Here is a 22,571-nt window from a genome sequence, read left to right on the forward strand (position 1 = left end):
GCTCTCTATAGGCCTCCATGACACAGACAAGTTTGCTGTGAAACACAACGTTATATTAGTCTCTATTCATGGCAAGTCTATGACTTTCTCTGGTATGAAAATGTACATGTTTCGTAAAGGAGAATATATTTAAATGGAGCAGGGAGAATCAGGCTTTTGGGTTTGCTACGTGTTATAGATGAGCATAATGAAGACACACGGCCAAAAGTCATAGCCTACGGATTGCGGAAAGTACCGGGGTTTCAGTAATTTAGCCACGAGATTTAAAGCAGCAAATTTTCTTTGTTTTTTTTAATGCAAAACTAGGTTGGATTCCTCTTTAGAAAAGTTGCTGCTTTAAATCTAGCAACTTAATGGAGGTAACACCGGTACATTCCGCAATCCACCGGCTATTGTATTTGGAGTAGAGTGTGATTTAGAGAATGGCTCTACCAATATGAGGCTGTGGTTGTTGTATCCCACGATGACCCAAAGTCTGGTTTCGTGGGTAATTACATCCAGAGGCCAACTGATGACAATTGCACTGATCAGGTTATTTGGGTGTTTTGGTCGCACACATGAAGCTGTATTGGGGCAAATCGGTAAAGAGCTATCCAATGGTTCAACCTAATCACTGATTTGTGACCAGGGGGTATATCTACAGTACTTAAAGTTGATTATGGTTGATTTTGGAATCGGTATGTATTACCGCCGGACCTAAGCCTGGTGGATGAAATACAGACACCGGAAGGCCAGCAGCTGAAGATCCCGACTGAGGTGAGTATTTACCCTCACCCTCCCCTCTCCCCACTAACCCTAACCCTCCCTTAGGGGTGCCAAACTCTAACCTCTCCCCTAGTGCCTAACCCTAACCTCCCCCCAGGGGTGCCTAAACCTAAACCCCCCTCCCCGCACCCTAACCCTCCCGGGGGGTTCCTAACCCTAACCTCCCCCCCGAGGGGTCCTGACACAAACCCCCCTTTCCCCTAGCCCAACCCTAACCCTCCCAGGGAGGGCGGTGCCTAACCTTAAGCCTCTCCGGGAGTCCCTAACCCTAACCTTCCCCCCCAGTGCCTAACCCTGATCCCCCTTCAAAGTGCCTAAAGCTAACCCCCGCTTCCCCACCGCCTAAACCTAAGTCCTCCTCGGGGGTGCCTAATGCTAAGCCACCCTAGCATAAACCTAAGCTCCCGGGATGGTTCCTAACCCTAAGTCCCCCCCAGGAACCCTAAACCTAACCCTCCCCCCCCCCCGCGCGGCTATCTGCGATCAGCGCGCGGCTTCCCTTCGATCGGGATGCCGGGCATTGGGATCCCGGCGTAAGTCTGATGACAGGCGTCGGCATATCGACGCCTGTCTTTAGACCCTTGCCGGGATATGACAGTCGGGAAGCCGGCTGTCGGGATTTGGTCCGCCGGCTTCCCGACTGCATACCACTTAACTTCATCCAGGCTCAGACTTAAAATAACACATCCTTTGTCCCGACCTCCATATCTTCCCATCTGTATGAGATATTTAATGCCAGGATATAAGAAGGATGAGGGTTTGGCAGGCATCCATTAGTACACAGAGGTGGTAAGTTGGTGAAGCTTGGGGCTGCCTGCTGCCCACATACTTATGTTGTCCTATGTCGGGTCATGTGTGACCCTTCCCCGATTCCAGCCTTCTCGGCATCTGATCTGGAGCCTCTAGTGTGGAGTCCAGCGGGGTGGTTGAATTCCAAGCGGTTTGTTACAATGCAGCAGATACATAAGAATGTCTATTGAGCTATTTTTATGAATGGGGTTGAAAAAAGGCATTTAATGAAACTTTAAAAGAGCCAGAAGGAGTCTCAGAGGCAAATACTGTAGGTCACTATCTGGTCGGCATGTTCATGTAGACTTTCTTGTCGTCTGGAAGAAAGGAAAAGGACAAAAGTTTGAACTTACAGATCGCATGACAAAACACTTAGTATTCTGCGTTACAGAGGCACAGACGTTACAGAGGCACAGACGTTACAGAGGCACAGACGTTACAGAGACACAGACGTTACAGAGGCACAGACGTTACAGAGACACAGACGTTACAGAGACCCAGACGTTACAGAGACACAGACGTTACAGAGACACAGACGTTACAGAGACACAGACGTTACAGAGGCACAGACGTTACAGAGGCACAGACGTTACAGAGACACAGACGTTACAGAGGCACAGACGTTACAGAGACACAGACGTTACAGAGACCCAGACGTTACAGAGGCCCAGACGTTACAGAGGCACAGACGTTACAGAGACACAGACGTTACAGAGACCCAGACGTTACAGAGGCACAGACGTTACAGAGACACAGACGTTACAGAGACCCAGACGTTACAGAAGCACAGACGTTACAGAGACACAGACGTTACAGAGACACAGACGTTACAGAGACACAGGCGTTACAGAGACAGGCGTTACAGAGACACAGGCGTTACAGAGACACAGACGTTACAGAGACACAGACGTTACAGAGGCACAGGCGTTACAGAGACACAGACGTTACAGAGACACAGACGTTACAGAGGCACAGACGTTACAGAGGCACAGACATTACAGAGACACAGACGTTACAGAGGCACAGACGTTACAGAGACACAGACGTTACAGAGGCACAGACGTTACAGAGGCACAGGCGTTACAGAGGCACAGACGTTACAGAGGCACAGACGTTACAGAGGCACAGACGTGACAGAGACACAGAGTTACGTATAGGCCCATTTTGCGGACAGATCTTGCTAATTGTTTTTTTTTTTTCACTGCGCATGCGCCAAGTGGATAAAGGACCTCATTCAGAGTCTCTCGCAAGCGGCCGCACGCTCGTACGCGGACGATGTTAACAGACCACGCATGCGTGCACTTCGTTGTGCGCATGTGCGTACGAGTCCTCGCGATCACAAAATCCGTCGCTTGTACGGCTTGCGAGCAGGAAGAGACTCCCGATAGTTTATTGACAGGAAAGGCCGTTTGTGGGTGGCAAGAGGGGAAGGTGCTTGTGAACAGGGGAGTGGTTGTGCGAATGCAGGCGTGTTAGGCCACCAAAATGCCGTTTAAAGGCATGCATAATTAGCAAAGTAGCGTCATTGTACACGTCATCTGCATGTATTTCAGCCAGCACTGATCGCAGTGCTTGCGGCAGGCTAAGGCAACCCCAAGGGCTGCGAGCAGTCGATGGCTCTCGATGGTCCCGATTAATCCTTCATTTCCCAGAGATGACGTCTGTTGCGAGTGGCAAAGGGGGCGTCTTTAGACACTTGCGAGCGCACTTTGCCGTAGCTTGCTAAAACATAGTGGGCGTCCTTACGAGACGCAGTGCGAGCAATTCATTACAATATCCGGCCCCTTATTGCATACGAGCGCTCGCATCTTGTGAGAGACTCTGAATGAGGTCCAAAATGTAACTAATTGCAACTCCCGGTGTGTTAGACTTGCGGCTGGGTGGGTGCAACTGGGCTGCAACTAAGGCCCCCATTTATCAACAATGGTAAATACCAGCGCAGTTTTTCGTTTAGCATCACTGTGATACAAATTTAAAAATGTACTGGTATTTGCCAATACTTGCCCCTCCGGCGAGGGCCCGCGAAGCCCAGCGAAGTCCTCCTCCTCCGCTAGGTCCGCCACTGGTCTGCTGGCAGCCTAACACTGCCAGGGACGGGGCTCCGGTGCATGACATGGGGACCCGGCAGTGCCTAGAAGGCTTCGATTAAGATGGAAAGGCAGCGCTGGGTCTCCATTGCCGGCAATGGGGACCGCATCACTAATGCCATCTAGAACACAGCGAGAGCGATGCTTGAAAAATGGCGGTAACGTAAGATTACAGCTGTTTGTAAAGCATCGCTCTCGCCATGTTTGTTAAATCCAGAAAAGGGGGCATAACCCTTGTAGCGAGCACTTCGATGATAAATGGGGGTCGAAGTGCCCTGAGGGTGCGTCAATCAGACTCGCAGGCCAATTAGAGTTGAGCGTATGTAAAGGGGTATCTGATTCTCATGACTGTGAATACAGGCGAAGATCTGTATTTATTACCGAGCATCCGATTTGCGCGCGTCTCTGAATCCGCTTCAATAAACCATTTGTGAGTAAAAAATAAATATATGAAGGTTTTGTGAATGAGCAAAAGTGACAGAATCTTTATAGAAGATGACAATTAATAACTTAGATACGTCCATAATTTAGCAGCAGAAAACAATCACGATTTTGAAAAAAATTACTCCACAAAGTACAAATTTTATAAAAAATAATATGACAAACTAAAGTTAATACAATAGAATACAAATGTTGACTATTGTGAATATAACTTCAGAATTTATCTAATGAAAGGTGTACATGCCGATACAAATGATTGCGGCACTTGGTATAAAATCAGTAGGCGATGCGGCTTCCCACTTGAAGACGTACAATACGGATCCTCACATTCGCCGTAAGTCCCAAAATGCTGTCTCCCAGCAACAGGACGACCAATTCTCTACACACAGGGAAAGGAACTAAGGCCCTGATTCAGACCCACTCGCGAGCGGCTGTCCGCTCGCAAGTGGGTCGATGTTGTGCACAGTGCATGCGCACGACGGCGGGAGCTCCGTCATGCGCATGCGCCAGACGCGACGAGCGAAGGAAAGTCCTTCGCTCGTTGTGTCTGATCAAAGGGGGCGTGCTGTCGATGTTGATTGACAGCACGCCCCCTTTGGTGGGCGTGCCGGGGGCGTGCCTCCCAGACGGGGGCGTTCCTAAGGGAACGCCTACCGTCAGAAGCCGGCCCACTGACATCACTAGTGATGTCACTAGTGACATCACTAGTGATGTCACTAGTGATGTCAGTGGGAGTGATTTTGGCTCTGATAGAGCCAAAATCACTCCGGGCCTTGCAGTTGAAAATCTCAACCGCAAGCTCCGGCTCGCAGTTTCGATGGTCGCGATGGTCACGACCATCGCGGCCATCAAACTGCACGCTCGTATAGGCTCTGGGTGGTGACCCACAGCTATACGAGCGTCCAGGAGGACACTCCATAGTTATGGAGGACGGCCCTCATTCAGAGCGTGCGCTCTGCTCAGAGCGTACGGCTCTGAATGAGGGCCTAAAGTCATTATTATGTTGTTTTTAAGGAGACAAATCCCATTTTAAAGTATCTTTAATAGCAATTTTTTAAATGTATATCTATATCACCCCTACACGGTAACCGTACCCATTTCCGCTCGTTTTTTGAAGCTTTGTTTCGTGCAGAAGTACACCACCAGGACTATAATGACCGTCAATGCCGTGTCTCCGAGGATCACCCCAACCAAAGTCACGGTATCAATCCGGTAACAGTCTCCACAAGCTGACCCTGCAAGAGATGACTAGATTAGTGGGGGAAGATAATATGGGGCCAATGGCCCGATTCACACCCGCTCGCTAGGAAGCGTTCGCACGCAGACTGCCGATGTTTGCATTGTGCACATGCCTACGCATCGCAGTGCGCGTGCGCGAACCAGTCTGAGCGAACGGGTAGCGTACGCTCGCTGCGCATAGACTGCTCAGCCGAGTGAGTGACAGGAGAAGCCGTTTGTGAGTGGTGACGGGGGCTGGTCTTTGAAAACGAGCGAGTGGAGGTGTGAACGCAGGCGTGCCTGAGCGTCTCAACGCCATTTCAGAGGCGTGCATAATTAAGGCGCTGCATCATAGTACACGTTACCTGGCTGGAGTGTACACTTCCTGGAGATGACGTGCGCAAATGGGCATCTTAAGACAGGCTGGTGGGCATCTGCATACATAGAGCAATCGTACGCCAAGACATAGTGGGCATGCTTATGCCTTGTCGTGCGATCGCCTGCCTTGCTGTTAGTTAGCCAGATTTGCATACGCATCAAGCGAGCGAACGCATCTAGCGAGCGGGTCTGAATTGAGCCCCTAATTCAAAGACAGGAACTAATGCGATTGCATGTGTACGACATCGCATACCTGCGCAAATATCGGTAACATCGATGCACATCGAGCAGCCATCTTGCCCTTGCGACCATCCGCAGACCTGGCAGCTCACCTGACGCGCAGAGAGCTCGCATACTGTGTATGTAATAGCAATGGCTAATTTATGCACGCCCATGTAATGGAGTATAGACGGTCAGACACGCCTGCGTTTTATTACCCACCCCCCATTAGCTTCCCCAAACGCTGACAGCCTGTCACTCACTTTGTGATGGATTCCTCTGTGTGTCTGTAATCGGAATGCGATCACTGCGCATATGCAGTGCGTCTTATACACATGCGCAATGGCTAACAATTGCTCAATCTGCGTACGTAATCGCCATTGCGTCCATCTCTGAATGAGACCCATGATCTTCACATTCACTGCCTGTATAACTGAGACCTTTCCCTATATATACAGTATATCCAGGATGCAGAAGGATTCGTCCTCTCACCGATATAAGAACCTTACATGAAAGGAGTCTTCGTTTTTCTCAGATCGCCGTCTGGGACATATAAACTACATGGCATACACTTCAGGGCCGTAACTAGGGTAGTGCGACCAGTGCCATGGCAATGGGCACTGCAGGGCAGGGGGCACTGTTTGGGCCTGTCACTTTTCTGTTTATTATCATTCTCACTTGTAGCTCCCTCATCTTTTATCCCCAGCATCTCCTGGCCTCCCCTATCTCTTCCCTGGCCCTTCCCCATGAGGCCATGACCCTCTCTCAGGTGCACTATATTATGTCCCTATTTATTTCCAGCATCTCCTGGCCTCCCCATCTCTTCCCTGGCCCTTCCCCATGAAGCCATGGCCCTCTCTCAGGTGCACTATATTATGTCCCTATTTATCCCCAGCATCTCCTGGCCTCCCCTATCTCTTCCCTGGCCCTTCCCCATGAGGCCATGGCCCTCTCTCAGGTGCACTATATTATGTCCCTATTTATCCCCAGCATCTCCTGGCCTCCCCAATCTTTTCCCTGGCCCTTCCCCATGAGGCCATGGCCCTCTTTCAGGTGCACTGTATTATGTCCCTATTTATCCCCAGCAGCTCCTGGCCTCCCCTATCTCTTCCCTGGCCCTTCCCCATTAGGCCATGGCCCTCTCTCAGGTGCACTATATTATGACCCTATTTATCCCCAGCATCTCCTGGCCTCCCCTATCTCTTCCCTGGCCCTTCCCCATGAGGCCATGGCCCTCTCTCAGGTGCACTATATTATGTCCCTATTTATCCCCAGCGTCTCCTGGCCTCCCCTATCTCTTCCCTGGCCCTTCCCCATGAGGCCATGGCCCTCTCTCAGGTGCACTATATTATGTCCCTATTTATCCCCAGCGTCACCTGGCCTCTCCTATCTCTTCCCTGGCCCTTCCCCATGAGGCCATGGCCCTCTCTCAGATGCACTATATTATGTCACTATTTATCCCCAGCGTCTCCTGGCCTCCCCTATCTCTTCCCTGGCCCTTCCCCATGAGGCCATGGCCCTCTCCCAGGTGCACTATATTATGTCCCTATTTATCCCCAGCATCTCCTGGCCTCTCCTATCTCTTCCCTGGCCCTTCCCCATGAGGCCATGGCCCTCTACCAGGTGCACTATATTATGTCCCTATTTATCCCCAGCATCTCCTGGCCTCCCCTATCTCTTCCCTGGCCCTTCCCCATGAGGCCACGGCCCTCTCTCAGGTGCACTATATTATGTCCCTATTTATACCCAGCATCTCCTGGCCTCCCCTCTCTTCCCTGGCCCTTCCCCATGAGGCCATGGCCCTCTCTCAGGTGCACTATATTATGTCCCTATTTATCCCCAGCATCTCCTGGCCTCCCCTATCTCTTCCCTGGCCCTTCCCCATGAGGCCACGGCCCTCTCAGGTGCACTATAGTATGTTCCTATTTATCCCCAGCATCTCCTGGCCTCCCCTGTCTCTTCCCTTGCCCTTCACCATGAGGCCATGGCCCTCGCTCAGGTGCACTATATTATGTCCCTATTTATCCCGAGCATCTCCTGGCCTCCCCTATCTCTTCCCTGGCCCTTCCCCATGAGGCCATGGCCCTTCCTCAGGTGCACTATAGTATGTCCCTATTTATCCCCAGCATCTCCTGGCCTCCCCTATCTCTTCCCTGTCCCTTCCCAATGAGGCCATGGCCCTCTCTCAGGTGCACTATATTATGTCCCTATTTATCCCCAGCATCTCCTGGCCTCCCCTATCTCTTCCCTGGCCCTTCCCCATGAGGCCATGGCCCTCTCTCAGGTGCACTATATTATGTCCCTATTTATCCCCAGCATCTCCTGGCCTCCCCAATCTTTTCCCTGGCCCTTCCCCATGAGGCCATGGCCCTCTCTCAGGTGCACTATATTATGTCCCTATTTATCCCCAGCATCTCCTGGCCTCCCCTATCTCTTCCCTGGCCCTTCCCCATGAGGCCATGGCCCTCTCTCAGGTGCACTATATTATGTCCCTATTTATCCCCAGCGTCTCCTGGCCTGCCCTATCTCTTCCCTGGCCCTTCCCCATGAGGCCATGGCCCTCTCTCAGGTGCACTATATTATGTCCCTATTTATCCCCAGCGTCACCTGGCCTCTCCTATCTCTTCCCTGGCCCTTCCCCATGAGGCCATGGCCCTCTCTCAGATGCACTATATTATGTCCCTATTTATCCCCAGCGTCTCCTGGCCTCCCCTATCTCTTCCCTGACCCTTCCCCATGAGGCCATGGCCCTCTCCCAGGTGCACTATATTATGTCCCTATTTATCCCCAGCATCTCCTGGCCTCTCCTATCTCTTCCCTGGCCCTTCCCCATGAGGCCATGGCCCTCTCCCAGGTGCACTATAGTATGTCCCTATTTATCCCCAGCATCTCCTGGCCTCCCCTATCTCTTCCCTGGCCCTTCCCCATGAGGCCACGGCCCTCTCTCAGGTGCACTATAGTATGTCCCTATTTATCCCCAGCATCTCCAGGCCTCCCCTGTCTCTTCCCTGGCCCTTCCCCATGAGGCCATGGCCCTCTCTCAGGTGCACTATATTATGTCCCTATTTATCCCCAGCATCTCCTGGCCTCCCCTCTCTTCCCTGGCCCTTCCCCATGAGGCCACGGCCCTCTCTCAGGTGCACTATATTATGTCCCTATTTATCCCCAGCATCTCCTGGCCTCCCCTATCTCTTCCCTGGCCCTTCCCCATGAGGCCATGGCCCTCTCTCAGGTGCACTATATTATGTCCCTATTTATCCCCAGCATCTCCTGGTCTCCCCTATCTCTTCCCTGGCCCTTCCCCATGAGGCCATGGCCCTCTCTCAGGTGCACTATATTATGTCCCTATTTATCCCCAGCATCTCCTGGCCTCCCCTATCTCTTCCCTGGCCCTTCCCCATGAGGCCACGGCCCTCTCAGGTGCACTATAGTATGTTCCTATTTATCCCCAGCATCTCCTGGCCTCCCCTGTCTCTTCCCTTGCCCTTCCCCATGAGGCCATGGCCCTCTCTCAGGTGCACTATATTATGTCCCTATTTATCCCCAGCATCTCCTGGCCTCCCCTATCTCTTCCCTGGCCCTTCCCCATGAGGCCATGGCCCTTCCTCAGGTGCACTATAGTATGTCCCTATTTATCCCCAGCATCTCCTGGCCTCCCCTATCTCTTCCCTGGCCCTTCCCCATGAGGCCATGGCCCTTCCTCAGGTGCACTATAGTATGTCCCTATTTATCCCCAGCATCTCCTGGCCTCCCCTATCTCTTCCCTGGCCCTTCCCCATGAGGCCATGGCCCTCTCTCAGGTGCACTATATTATGTCCCTATTTATCCCCAGCATCTCCTGGCCTCCCCTATCTCTTCCCTGGCCCTTCCCCATGAGGCCATGGCCCTCTCTCAGGTGCGCTATATTATGTACCTATTTATCCCCAGCATCTCCTGGCTGCCCCTATCTCTTCCCTGGCCCTTCCCCATGAGGCCATGGCCCTCTCTCAGGTGCACTATATTATGTCCTATTTATCCCCAGCATCTCCTGGCCTCCCCTGTCTCTTCCCTGGTCCTTCCCCATGAGGCCATGGCCCTCTCTCAGGTGCACTATATTATGTCCCTATTTATCCCCAGCATCTCCTGGCCTCCCCTGTCTCTTCCCTGGTCCTTCCCCATGAGGCCCTGGCCCTCTCTCAGGTGCACTATATTATGTCCCTATTTATCCCCAGCATCTCCTGGCCTCGCCTATCTCTTCCCTGGCCCTTCCCCATGAGGCCATGGCCCTCTCTCAGGTGCACTATATTATGTCCCTATTTATCCCCAGCGTCTCCTGGCCTGCCCTATCTCTTCCCTGGCCCTTCCCCATGAGGCCATGGCCCTCTCTCAGGTGCACTATATTATGTCCCTATTTTTCCCCAGCGTCACCTGGCCTCTCCTATCTCTTCCCTGGCCCTTCCCCATGAGGCCATGGCCCTCTCTCAGATGCACTATATTATGTCACTATTTATCCCCAGCGTCTCCTGGCCTCCCCTATCTCTTCCCTGGCCCTTCCCCATGAGGCCATGGCCCTCTCCCAGGTGCACTATATTATGTCCCTATTTATCCCCAGCATCTCCTGGCCTCTCCTATCTCTTCCCTGGCCCTTCCCCATGAGGCCATGGCCCTCTCCCAGGTGCACTATATTATGTCCCTATTTATCCCCAGCATCTCCTGGCCTCCCCTATCTCTTCCCTGGCCCTTCCCCATGAGGCCACGGCCCTCTCTCAGTGGCACTATATTATGTCCCTATTTATCCCCAGCATCTCCTGGCCTCCCCTCTCTTCCCTGGCCCTTCCCCATGAGGCCATGGCCCTCTCTCAGGTGCACTATATTATGTCCCTATTTATCCCCAGCATCTCCTGGCCTCCCCTATCTCTTCCCTGGCCCTTCCCCATGAGGCCACGGCCCTCTCAGGTGCACTATAGTATGTTCCTATTTATCCCCAGCATCTCCTGGCCTCCCCTGTCTCTTCCCTTGCCCTTCACCATGAGGCCATGGCCCTCGCTCAGGTGCACTATATTATGTCCCTATTTATCCCCAGCATCTCCTGGCCTCCCCTATCTCTTCCCTGGCCCTTCCCCATGAGGCCATGGCCCTTCCTCAGGTGCACTATAGTATGTCCCTATTTATCCCCAGCATCTCCTGGCCTCCCCTATCTCTTCCCTGTCCCTTCCCAATGAGGCCATGGCCCTCTCTCAGGTGCACTATATTATGTCCCTATTTATCGTCAGCATCTCCTGGCCTCCCCTATCTCTTCCCTGGCCCTTCCCCATGAGGCCATGGCCCTCTCTCAGGTGCACTATATTATGTCCCTATTTATCCCCAGCATCTCCTGGCCTCCCCAATCTTTTCCCTGGCCCTTCCCCATGAGGCCATGGCCCTCTTTCAGGTGCACTGTATTATGTCCCTATTTATCCCCAGCAGCTCCTGGCCTCCCCTATCTCTTCCCTGGCCCTTCCCCATTAGGCCATGGCCCTCTCTCAGGTGCACTATATTATGTCCCTATTTATCCCCAGCATCTACTGGCCTCCCCTATCTCTTCCCTGGCCCTTCCCCATGAGGCCATGGCCCTCTCTCAGGTGCACTATATTATGTCCCTATTTATCCCCAGCGTCTCCTGGCCTGCCCTATCTCTTCCCTGGCCCTTCCCCATGAGGCCATGGCCCTCTCTCAGGTGCACTATATTATGTCCCTATTTATCCCCAGCGTCACCTGGCCTCTCCTATCTCTTCCCTGGCCCTTCCCCATGAGGCCATGGCCCTCTCTCAGATGCACTATATTATGTCCCTATTTATCCCCAGCGTCTCCTGGCCTCCCCTATCTCTTCCCTGACCCTTCCCCATGAGGCCATGGCCCTCTCCCAGGTGCACTATATTATGTCCCTATTTATCCCCAGCATCTCCTGGTCTCTCCTATCTCTTCCCTGGCCCTTCCCCATGAGGCCATGGCCCTCTCCCAGGTGCACTATATTATGTCCCTATTTATCCCCAGCATCTCCTGGCCTCCCCTGTCTCTTCCCTGGCCCTTCCCCATGAGGCCATGGCCCTCTCTCAGGTGCACTATATTATGTCCCTATTTATCCCCAGCATCTCCTGGCCTCCCCTCTCTTCCCTGGCCCTTCCCCATGAGGCCACGGCCCTCTCTGAGGTGCACTATATTATGTCCCTATTTATCCCCAGCATCTCCTGGCCTCCCCTATCTCTTCCCTGGCCCTTCCCCATGAGGCCATGGCCCTCTCTCAGGTGCACTATATTATGTCCCTATTTATCCCCAGCATCTCCTGGTCTCCCCTATCTCTTCCCTGGCCCTTCCCCATGAGGCCATGGCCCTCTCTCAGGTGCACTATATTATGTCCCTATTTATCCCCAGCATCTCCTGGCCTCCCCTATCTCTTCCCTGGCCCTTCCCCATGAGGCCACGGCCCTCTCAGGTGCACTATAGTATGTTCCTATTTATCCCCAGCATCTCCTGGCCTCCGCTGTCTCTTCCCTTGCCCTTCCCCATGAGGCCATGGCCCTCTCTCAGGTGCACTATATTATGTCCCTATTTATCCCCAGCATCTCCTGGCCTCCCCTATCTCTTCCCTGGCCCTTCCCCATGAGGCCATGGCCCTTCCTCAGGTGCACTATAGTATGTCCCTATTTATCCCCAGCATCTCCTGGCCTCCCCTATCTCTTCCCTGGCCCTTCCCCATGAGGCCATGGCCCTCTCTCAGGTGCACTATATTATGTCCCTATTTATCCCCAGCATCTCCTGGCCTCCCCTATCTCTTCCCTGGCCCTTCCCCATGAGGCCATGGCCCTCTCTCAGGTGCGCTATATTATGTACCTATTTATCCCCAGCATCTCCTGGCTGCCCCTATCTCTTCCCTGGCCCTTCCCCATGAGGCCATGGCCCTCTCTCAGGTGCACTATATTATGTCCTATTTATCCCCAGCATCTCCTGGCCTCCCCTGTCTCTTCCCTGGTCCTTCCCCATGAGGCCATGGCCCTCTCTCAGGTGCACTATATTATGTCCCTATTTATCCCCAGCATCTCCTGGCCTCCCCTGTCTCTTCCCTGGTCCTTCCCCATGAGGCCTTGGCCCTCTCTCAGGTGCACTATATTATGTCCCTATTTATCCCCAGCATCTCCTGGCCTCCCCTATCTCTTCCCTGGCCCTTCCCCATGAGGCCATGGCCCTCTCACAGGTGCACTATATTATGTCCCTATTTATCCCCAGCATCTCCTGGCCTCCCCTATCTCTTCCCTGGCCCTTCCCCATGAGGCCATGGCCCTCTCTCAGGTGCACTATATTATGTCCCTATTTATCCCCAGCATCTCCTGGCCTCCCCTATCTCTTCCCTGGCCCTTCCCCATGATGCCATGGCCCTCTCTCAGGTGCACTGTGTTATGTCCCTATTTATCCCCAGCATCTCCTGGCCTCCCCTATCTCTGCCATGGCCCTTTTTCAGGTGCATTTCTTATATCCATATTTGAAAAATAATTGGGGTGGTGGGGCACCAATGATCTTTCTGGCACAGGGCACAAAAAAGTCTAGTAACGGCTCTGATACACTTAGGGGTAAATTTCCTAAAGGTCAATTTTGATTTTAGTGTGATTTGACATTCGATTTACACTCGATTTTCATTCGATTTAGCATTTGGATATTTACTAAAGGCTAAATCGAATGTAAAATCCCACTCAAAATTGAATTTTACTCAAATCATACTCAAAATTAAACATCGTAAAAACATCTGTACTTTTACATAGACTAACACACAAATCCCTTAATTACTATTGTTCGATTTGAAATCAAGCACAAAATCGAACTTCAAATCAAACTTCAAATTCCCACATGAATAGACCTGCTTTATGCTCTCGATTTTAGCATGAGCAGGTCGGATTGACACAGATACGGTAGATGCATACATCATTGAGATGCATCCATGTATCTTACTGTAACAAGCTTAGAAAGAGTTCAATTTTTTTTTTTAATTTGTGGGGTCCCCCCCTAAAACAGAACCAGCCCTGGACTTTTCATAGCCAGTCATGGTTGTGCAAATACAGGGGAAATATTGCGTAGGGGAGTTTGACTAGGGCAGTACATCTGTCAAACCGTAACGCAGGTGTCCTAAGGCAAGCTCAGGGAGGACAGAAACCTCCCGTGGAGCAGAAGGGCAGCACTGGGCTCTGATCCTCTGGGCTCTGATCTTACAACGACCAGCACTGGGCTCTGATCCTGTCCTGGTTCTGGACTTATAGGGGAAAATATGCGTAGGGTTCTCCTGTAATATCCAGAACCAGCACTGGGCCCTATCTAGCGGGGGGCTGATGCCACAGCCAGGGGAGGCTGCGATGGTACTCGGTTGTACCGATGGATTCGCAGTCTTGTGTGCAAGGTACAGTGGGCGTCCTTGTGTAGTGGTACGATGGGGCAGCGATCGCAATGGATTAACATACTATCGCTGTTGAACTGGGTGCGTAATCACTATTGCATACGCAGTTTTGTATGGTAGTGAATGAGCCCCTGACGGACGTTTCCAGCACCAGTGCATCTAATACACAGGTGACCAGGTGTTACAGCGTCAGCCACACTATGACATACACAGGCAGAGACACATAACACAGACATTTTATTATTCACGTACAAAGGACAGACAATAGCGAGCGGAATATATGAGATTGTTATTTACCGGTCTCAGGAGATGCTGCAAACACTAGAAAATAAAAAGGAGAGGAATTAGTGACAGAGCTGGGTCACATGGAACCACCTCATCTGATGTCTGTAATAACTCGCTGTAATAAAACATTCTGTGTAGCCGTTTTTTTTAATTCACGTAAATATTCTCACTCCTATAACAAGAGGATACAAACACCATTAGGTCCCAACGACGAGGATGTGCACCATTGTATCAGGACGCAAACTCCGGCTTCTCCCCGAGCATCGCCTCCATTCTGTACACTGCGACGCAAATCTATCAGCACGTACAGGAAATAAGCTGCACGGACACCCAGAAGAGAGTCGTGTGTGTGTGACTGTGTTTGTGTGTGACAGTGTGTGTGTGTGTTTGTGTGTGACAGTGTGTGTGACAGTGTGTGTGTGGCAGTGTGTGTGTGTGTGACAGTGTTTGTGTGTGTGTGTGACTGTGTTTGTGTGTGACAGTGTGTGAGTGAGTGTGTGTGACAGTGTGTGTGTGTGTTTGACAGTGTGTGTAACAGTGTGTGAGTGTGTGTGTGTGTGTGTGACAGTGTGTGTGTGTGACAGTGTGTGTAACAGTGTGTGTGAGTGTGTGACAGTGTGTGTGTGACAGTGTGTGTAACAGTGTGTGAGTGTGAGTGTGTGTGTGTGACAGTGTGTGTGACCAGGAGGCTGCACTAAAAAAACAGAAGGACGGCCCTGATTCAGGCCCTATGTACTAAGCCATGGAGAGAGATAAAGTACTAACCGATCAGCTCCTGTCATGTAACAGGCTATTTTTGAGACTCACAACTAGGGCGACCACACCAGCCCATAGTTGCCGACTTTCTGGCTGCTCCTTCCGGGAGGGAGAAGCCAGATAGGCAGGGCAGCCGGGGGCGTGGCCGAAAAAGGGGGCGTGTCCGGACGGGTGCCTGCCGTTTGTTGGCATCACGGGGGCGGGGTAACGCGATCGCGTCATTTTGGCCCCGCCCCCGCCACACAATGCCGATAATACAGGCATTGTGAGGCAGGGGGCGGGGTCAAAATGACGTGAATCGCGTCACTGGCTGCCCTCAAAGCGGGGGTTAAGAGTAAGTTGCGGGAGATGTCGGGGGGATTGCCGGCTGCCGGGAGGCTTGCCTGCCTTTCCGGGGGGGCGGGAGCTGCACCCGATTATCGGGAGGCTCCCGCCCAAATCGGGAGGGTAGGCAACCCTGCACCAGCCATACATACCTGAGAGCACGTGCACTGCAATTACTTCACATACTCATACATGCTGCATAATAAATACTATAAACACGCAATACACATGTGAAATAATTGCAGGGCAGACATGCAGCTTGTGCAGTGTACGTATCCGGATGTACATGTCAGGGGCGGGATGCAACAAAGGGAGAAATGCAGACTAACCCCGAAAATGCAGATGTGACAGCATTTCTCATATACCCCGGGGCCTGGAATGCGATGCACACTGGGGCCTGGAATGCGATGCACATCGGTGCTTGGTTGCAGTGGGTGACGCCATCTTCCTGATGGCGTTACCCTATAGAACTCTATGGATCTGATCGGATCTCTTCCAGAACCCCCCGCGGCACGCGCATCCTTCTGCGCATGTGCAGGACACCAGAGGGTTTCTGGGTCACAGTGCCGGAACTCCCTACATCGCAAAGAGCCGCTCTTACCAAGAGATCACCAACGCCTTTACCAACGCCGGTAACGCCGGCATGCATGGGAAGAGCGGCGCGATGCAACACGCCCCAGGTGTGGAAAACATCACACATGACGACCATACTTTATCTGAATGGAATTCCTTAGCCACATGGAGAGAAATTCCTCTGACTTTTCCCCTTAAGGTGACTTTGGGCATACATGCCTACCCTCCCGGTTTTCGCCGGGAGGCTCCCGATTTTTCGGGTAACCCCCCGCACCCCCGGAAGGGTAGGCATTTCTCCCGCTTTCTGCCCACTTCCTAGTGAAGTGGGCAGAATGCGGAGAACTTCCGCAGCACTCGCGGGTCTCTGTGTAGGGGGCAGGGCTTAATGACGCGATTCTGCGGGAATCGCATCATTTAGCCCCGCCCCTTATGCAAATCTACGCCAATCGCGGCAATTTGTCGCGAAGGGGGCGGGGCCTAATGATGCAAGATGTCAGGCCCCGCCCCCATCACGACCTGATCTTTCTCCTCTCTCCAAGTCTCCCGCAAAAGAGTACTACAATGTAGGCAAGTATGACTTTGGGAGAAGCAGAGATGCTGGGGCAGAGGGGTGGGTGGGTACAAGCTGCCAAGACCCAGTCATGTCTGGAAGCCTGAGATTGGCGAAGTGATGCCGGCACACGCCCAACGTGCCACCTCCAGTACCGCTCTGCTGCGAAGGCAAGAAATTCACAATGTGGCATCACGGCCACTCCCACACCCAGTGCGGCCGCTCTTCCTAAACTGACCCTGGCATTTCTCATGGTGCCCCTATGGAAAACTACAGTAAGCCGTATATAATAGGCTACAATTTAAATGACACGTTGGCCTTACAAAAGCAGGCAATGGGGGAGATGTACTAATCCTTGGACAGTGATAAAGTGGAGAGTGATAAAGTACCATCCAATCAGCTCCTAACTGTCATGTTGCACGCTGTGTTTTAAACAGATGGGAGCTGATTGGTTGGTACTTTATATCTCTCCACTTTATCACTATCCAAGGTTTAGTGCATCTGCCCCAGTGTCACAGAAGGTAATGATTTTCTAAAGTCTAATATATAAATATGTACTTAATGTGACATATATGGAAATAACTGCAGAATGGGTGTATTGCGATTAGTGCCCACGCATTCTGCACGTATGACGTTATTACCCTGCAGACATACAGCATGCATGTGATCTATAACAGCCATACAGGTCTTGTACTGTCATTTACAGGTGTGATAGGTTAATCTTACTGTAGCTATTATCTTTTACCTTTCTAATATTGATAGAATATAGTGACGCGCTCTGTCTAATTCATTTGTGTTTCTAACTAAATGATCCCAGAATGAATGAGGAACAATGGCTTCACCGATACAGCGCTGACTTATTACATAGCGCAATACATTGAGCATGACAGAAACACATTACATACAGTGACAGGACACAGAAGGTAATAATGGCCCGTCCTAAATGAGCTTAATATGTAAGAGAATCAGGTGTATAGTTACAGTAGCTGATAATGTCTCCGGGTCTCTATCAGCCCCTTATGTGAGTGTAAAAACTGTTATATAGGGTGGATCTGAGCATAGAGGGGGTCACTTCTGAAGCGCAAAAATACCAACGCGATTTGTAAATGAGATGCACAGTGACCTCATATAATTAGCACGGTGAGAATAACAGCTTGCCATTGTAATTTTATAACACTACATAATTCAAAGGACATTGCTCTATAAGTGCATAAAATATAATATATATATAATTGTTTTCTGTGATCAGATATTGTACAGTATATCAGGTCTGAGATCTAAAACTTTCTAACTACATGACAATTCCAGCCAACCTTCCTCTCCTACCTTTCATCCCACTCTCATAATTATCCTATTAGATATTGGGCAAACCCCTAGAACTGTTTGTTGAATTGATGCACAATCTGCTCTTTCTTCTACCTCATACAGTGCTGAACGATTCTGCATAAAATTCTGATTTACAGGCAACAACATCAAAATGCAACTGAAGCTTCAAGGAAAAAAAAACAACGCATTAAAATTGCTATGGAAATATTGCTCAATCCTCCTTGTGTTTGTCAGCGACTTAAGTCATTAAATAGTCGCAGAGGAGTCAGCGTAATGTAGGGTCAGCTACTAACTCAATCATGGGAAAAACAAAAAGTTGAAACTAAAAAAACAAAAACAATCTGGAAATATTCCGTCTTATAGCAACTCTGAGGACCAATGGTATTTCCTCCGAAATGTAAATGAATCTAGATTGGTATAAAGGGTGTTAGTCACAGTATACGATCCACACCACAGTACATTTTGTCACACATATAAGCATCTCCTTCCCCCTCTGCCCCCTCCCAAGCCCCTGAAAGCTTCGCCCAGACAAGGGCTCTCCGTCTACTCCTTGTTACATTATCCCATTCTCGCCGGTCTAACTGGATAGTGTGACAGAATTGTTCTCACCCATGGGTAGGCAGAAAAGGAAGGCATACAAGATGCTCGCCAATGTCTCCTTCATTGTTTCACTGTGCCCGGTTCTCTCTGCCAGTCGCCCCCCACCGTCCTGTGCGTTCTGCTCATTAAACAGGATGTCACAAGTGGTTATTGTCTTCCCCTCTAACACTTAACAGCGGTGAACTAATGAGACAGATTCTTCATCCAGAGTGAGACTTACTTCCTCCCTGCCCTCCACACGCTACATACTCATCCTCTGCTGCCCGTCCCCTCTTCTCTATATTCTCTCACAGTTCATCTCTACAGGCCGATAACATGACAATGGGAATTTGCAGTATTTATTTATGGGATCTATCTATCACAATGTCACAATGCGCATCTAAGATGTGGATGGGATGAATTATCACCCAGTAATTTAAGGCCATTTGTTTTTTAACCCCCAAAAATTACGTAATTATTGGACTAATTAAGCTAATTGGAAACCTCCCATTGCCTAATTAGTTATTAGGGGAGGTGTTCAAGAGGCTCAGCACAGTGTCCCGACATTTTAACCGTAAAATTAAGATTTTTTTCCCTCCATCTCTCAGCCTCAGGGAGGTGCGAATGGAAAAATTTGAGTTTTACTCTGACTGGTTCAGTGCGAGTTGCTAAATTGGATTTCAAAATGCGAATTCACAGAGAAAACAGCAACTCGCACCTAATTGGATTAACCCCTTAAATAGCCAGCTGTCAGATGTAGTCCTTGCTGGTAGTTGAGTAATTATTACCTAACACCTGGGCACAAAACAAAGTCCAAAGAGCAGCACCTCTGGTAAGAACCAGTACTGCAACTCACATAACCAGAGGACAGATGACCCCTGGTGGCAGGGATTCATACTGCAGAGGGACAAGGCAAAACAGAGGGCCTAATTCAGACCCGCTCGCAAGCGGGTCGATGTTGGGCAAGTGCGCATGCGCACGACGGCGGCTGCTCCGTCGTGCGCATGCGCGAGTCCCGAATAACGACGGCCAAGCCGTCGTTATGGGTCTTGCACCAAAAGGGGCGTGCTGTCAATGGTGAGTGACAGCACGCCCCCTTTGGTGGGTGTGCTGGGGGCGTTGCTGCCCAGATGGAGGCGTTCCCATGGGAACGCCTACCGTCTGGGGCCGGCCCCACTGATATCACTAGTGATGTCAGTGGGAGTGCTTTTGGCTCTGATAGAGCCAAAAGCACTCCAGGGCTTGCGGCAACGAGACTCTACCACAAGGGTCTCGTTGCAAGCCCGATGGTCACGATGGTCTTAACCATCGCGACCATCATCATGGACACTCGCAAAAGCTGTGGGTGGTAACCCACAGCTATGCAAGCGTCCAAGAGGCCACTACCGAAAAAAAACCGCAAAGGTTCAGAGCGGGCACTCGTTCAGAGCGTCTGGCTCTGAATCAGGCCCAGAGTTCTAACATCATGCACCCCTCCAGACGGCGAATTCCAAGCGCCTTAAAGTTCACCTTTCCTATTCGTCTTTTTGCCTTTTCTTTTGGATGACTTCTTAGCGGTGGTAACAGGCTGAATTTGAAGGGAACCCAAACACAGCCCGACTGCTGGAGACTCAGAACCTGCAGTGGGGATCTCCAGGGAATTCCCAGTATGGAATGATGGGGTGGAGGATGGAAGTCCGAACTCCCTAAATACTGCTGCAACAAAGGTTTGGGTATCTATTAGCATAGGATGTTGAATTTTCAGTAACAGACAGGCCCAAGTCAGAACCCTCCCTTTGAAATGTGCAATGATGTAATCTACTTGGGGTGATGGTTTATGGAAGAACTCGGGTACGATAAAGAAATGCTTACAGCAGAAGTTCAAAAAAGGAAAAAAACAGTGAACTGTCCCTGTCAAAAGTAGTCTCTTCTTGAGGCCCTGGCTGGGTGGGAGACGCAATTGACCCCAACTGGGCAGGCACAGGAACCATCATACTGGTGCCAGCCAGGACTGGAACCACCAGGCTGGCAGCACACATCAGTGTGCGCGGCTTGGTAGTAGATACAGTGTGTACTGGATACACGGCAGGATCAGATACAGGGCTATGGGCCTCAGCAGGCATGACAAGATTGAAGATCGTGGAGGGCTTGAAAAGGTTAAATTCTAGCGGGACCTTTGGCAAGAAAGCGGGCACTTCTTGGACCACCGTCAAAGAGAAAAACACCTCTTGGACCTCTGATAAGGCAGCAGACATCTCTCAAACCTCTGACAAGTCTGCAGCCATTTCTCGGACCCTTTGCAAGGCAGCATCCACCTTTCAACCCTCTTAACAGAGCAGCGGCCACCTCTTGGACCTCTGTCAGGGCAGCAGCCACCTCTCTGACCTCTGGCAGGGCGGCGACTACATCTTGTACCTCTGGTAGGACATCAGCAACCTTTCAGACCTCTGTTAAGGTGGCAAACACCTCTCGGAACTCAAGTTTGATTACAGGGATTGAGACCTGCACCCTGGAGTGCTCAACAAGACTGATATCTTGGGCTAGTGAGTCCTTTAGCAAGGTAGCGGGCACCACTCGGACCACCAGCAAGGAGACCTCTTGGTCCTCTGTTAAGGTTGCAAACACCTCTCGGACCTCTGAAAAGGCTGGCAACTCTCATACCACTAGCAAATCGATCATCTCTTGTATCTCTGGCAAAGTAGGAACCTCTAGCAAGGTGATCACCTCTCAGACCTCTGACAAGTTGGGTACCTCTCAGACCTCAGGAAAGGCAACATACACCTCTCAGACCTCGTCATGCCCAGAGGCAAGGACAGAGTGAACCTCATGCCCAGAGGCAAGGACAGACATAACCTCATGCCTGTGGGCAAGGGTAGGCCAGTGACTCAATTTTGTCACAGCAGCAGATTGGAGGGACAGCACCCTCTCAGGAACTGGAGGAACAGGAATTGCCCACTGGGACAGCATGGCTGGAGTCGCCCACTGGGACAGCACAGGTGGAGTCCCCTACTGGGACAGCACGGCTGGAGACCCCCACTCTAGAAAGTTCTGCAACAAGGGGCTGACTAGGAGAAGCCAAAGTAACAGACTATTCAGCATTCTCTGGTTTGATTGTTTGGTTCGTTCTGTTATGAACCCCCTGGTGCAGTTAAACCACAAGTCACAGAGTATGATGAAACATGTGAAGATCTTTATTGAGGGATGATTCAATAGCTGTAGTGATTGAGATGCACAGTCTGAGAAGTGTATTGGGAATGTATTGAGCATTGCTGGGTGCTGACTGGAAGGACAGATGAACTGTCAAATGGGCGTGTTATGGGAGTGTCACGTGCATGTGAGGTTATGAACTCAGAAGCTTATTCACTCACATTGGAGCCATACTCTGATGGAAAATCTGCACCTAGCAGCTGGAGGTAGTGCAGGTCCCCATGGTGTGCTTGACAGTAGCATCTACAGACATACCAAGTGGGATTGTTGCGTGTAAGGGGTAGATACAATTGGGCGCGAGATTTAGCAAGGAAAAAACATTGCCCCAATTTTGGAATACGGCGGGTATGCGCGCTTCCGATACCCGTGGTATCCAATCAAAAAAATAGTGGTCGAGGGGTTTTCAGCTCTGAAAACCCTGTGCCGCGTAAAGAATAAAACAAAAAGTATTCTTCACTTACCTGCCCGGGGGTCTCTGGTGGTCTCCGCGGCTCCTAGTAGCCTCAAATCTATCTTCTCACTGGAGAGGGGGCTTCTGGGAGTCCCGGGGGCTGCTGGTAGGCTCCAGGGACTGGTGGGAGAGAGGCAAGGGCTGCTGGGAGATGTAGTTCTCCCAGCGCCCATTCCGGGGGGGCCACACTAACACTGGGGGGACACATACACCAGGAGTCTCACACACACACTCATATACACACAT

General features: G+C 51.0%; 1 protein-coding gene across 1 annotated transcript; it reads right to left on the reverse strand.

Annotated features, from left to right (window-relative positions):
• Positions 1 to 1,248: 1,248 nt before the first annotated feature.
• HCST (hematopoietic cell signal transducer) lies at positions 1,249 to 18,887 on the reverse strand. The gene is made up of 4 exons (XM_088459363.1): positions 18,719 to 18,887; positions 14,593 to 14,616; positions 5,177 to 5,317; positions 1,249 to 1,871 (listed from the first exon to the last, which is right to left on the reverse strand). The coding sequence occupies exons 1-4, from the start codon at positions 18,771 to 18,773 to the stop codon at positions 1,834 to 1,836; spliced, it is 258 nt and encodes an 85-aa protein (XP_088315489.1). The 5' UTR covers positions 18,774 to 18,887; the 3' UTR covers positions 1,249 to 1,833.
• Between the last annotated feature and the right edge of the window lie 3,684 nt (positions 18,888 to 22,571).

The sequence above is a fragment of the Taudactylus pleione genome, unplaced genomic scaffold (assembly GCF_031769625.1).
Source record: "Taudactylus pleione unplaced genomic scaffold, aTauple2 ptg000906l, whole genome shotgun sequence".
NCBI lineage: Eukaryota > Metazoa > Chordata > Amphibia > Anura > Myobatrachidae > Taudactylus > Taudactylus pleione.

Excerpts from the sequence above, each read along its gene's own strand:
- HCST (XM_088459363.1), bottom strand. The coding sequence starts at position 18,773 with ATGAAGGAGACATTGGCGAGCATCTTGTATGCCTTCCTTTTCTGCCTA. Across the intron at positions 14,617-18,718 it reads CCTTTTCTGCCTACCCATGG|TGTTTGCAGCATCTCCTGAG; the intron begins GTGAGAACAATT and ends TTTATTTTCTAG. Across the intron at positions 1,872-5,176 it reads CAAAAAACGAGCGGAAATGG|ACGACAAGAAAGTCTACATG; the intron begins GTACGGTTACCG and ends CCTTTCTTCCAG.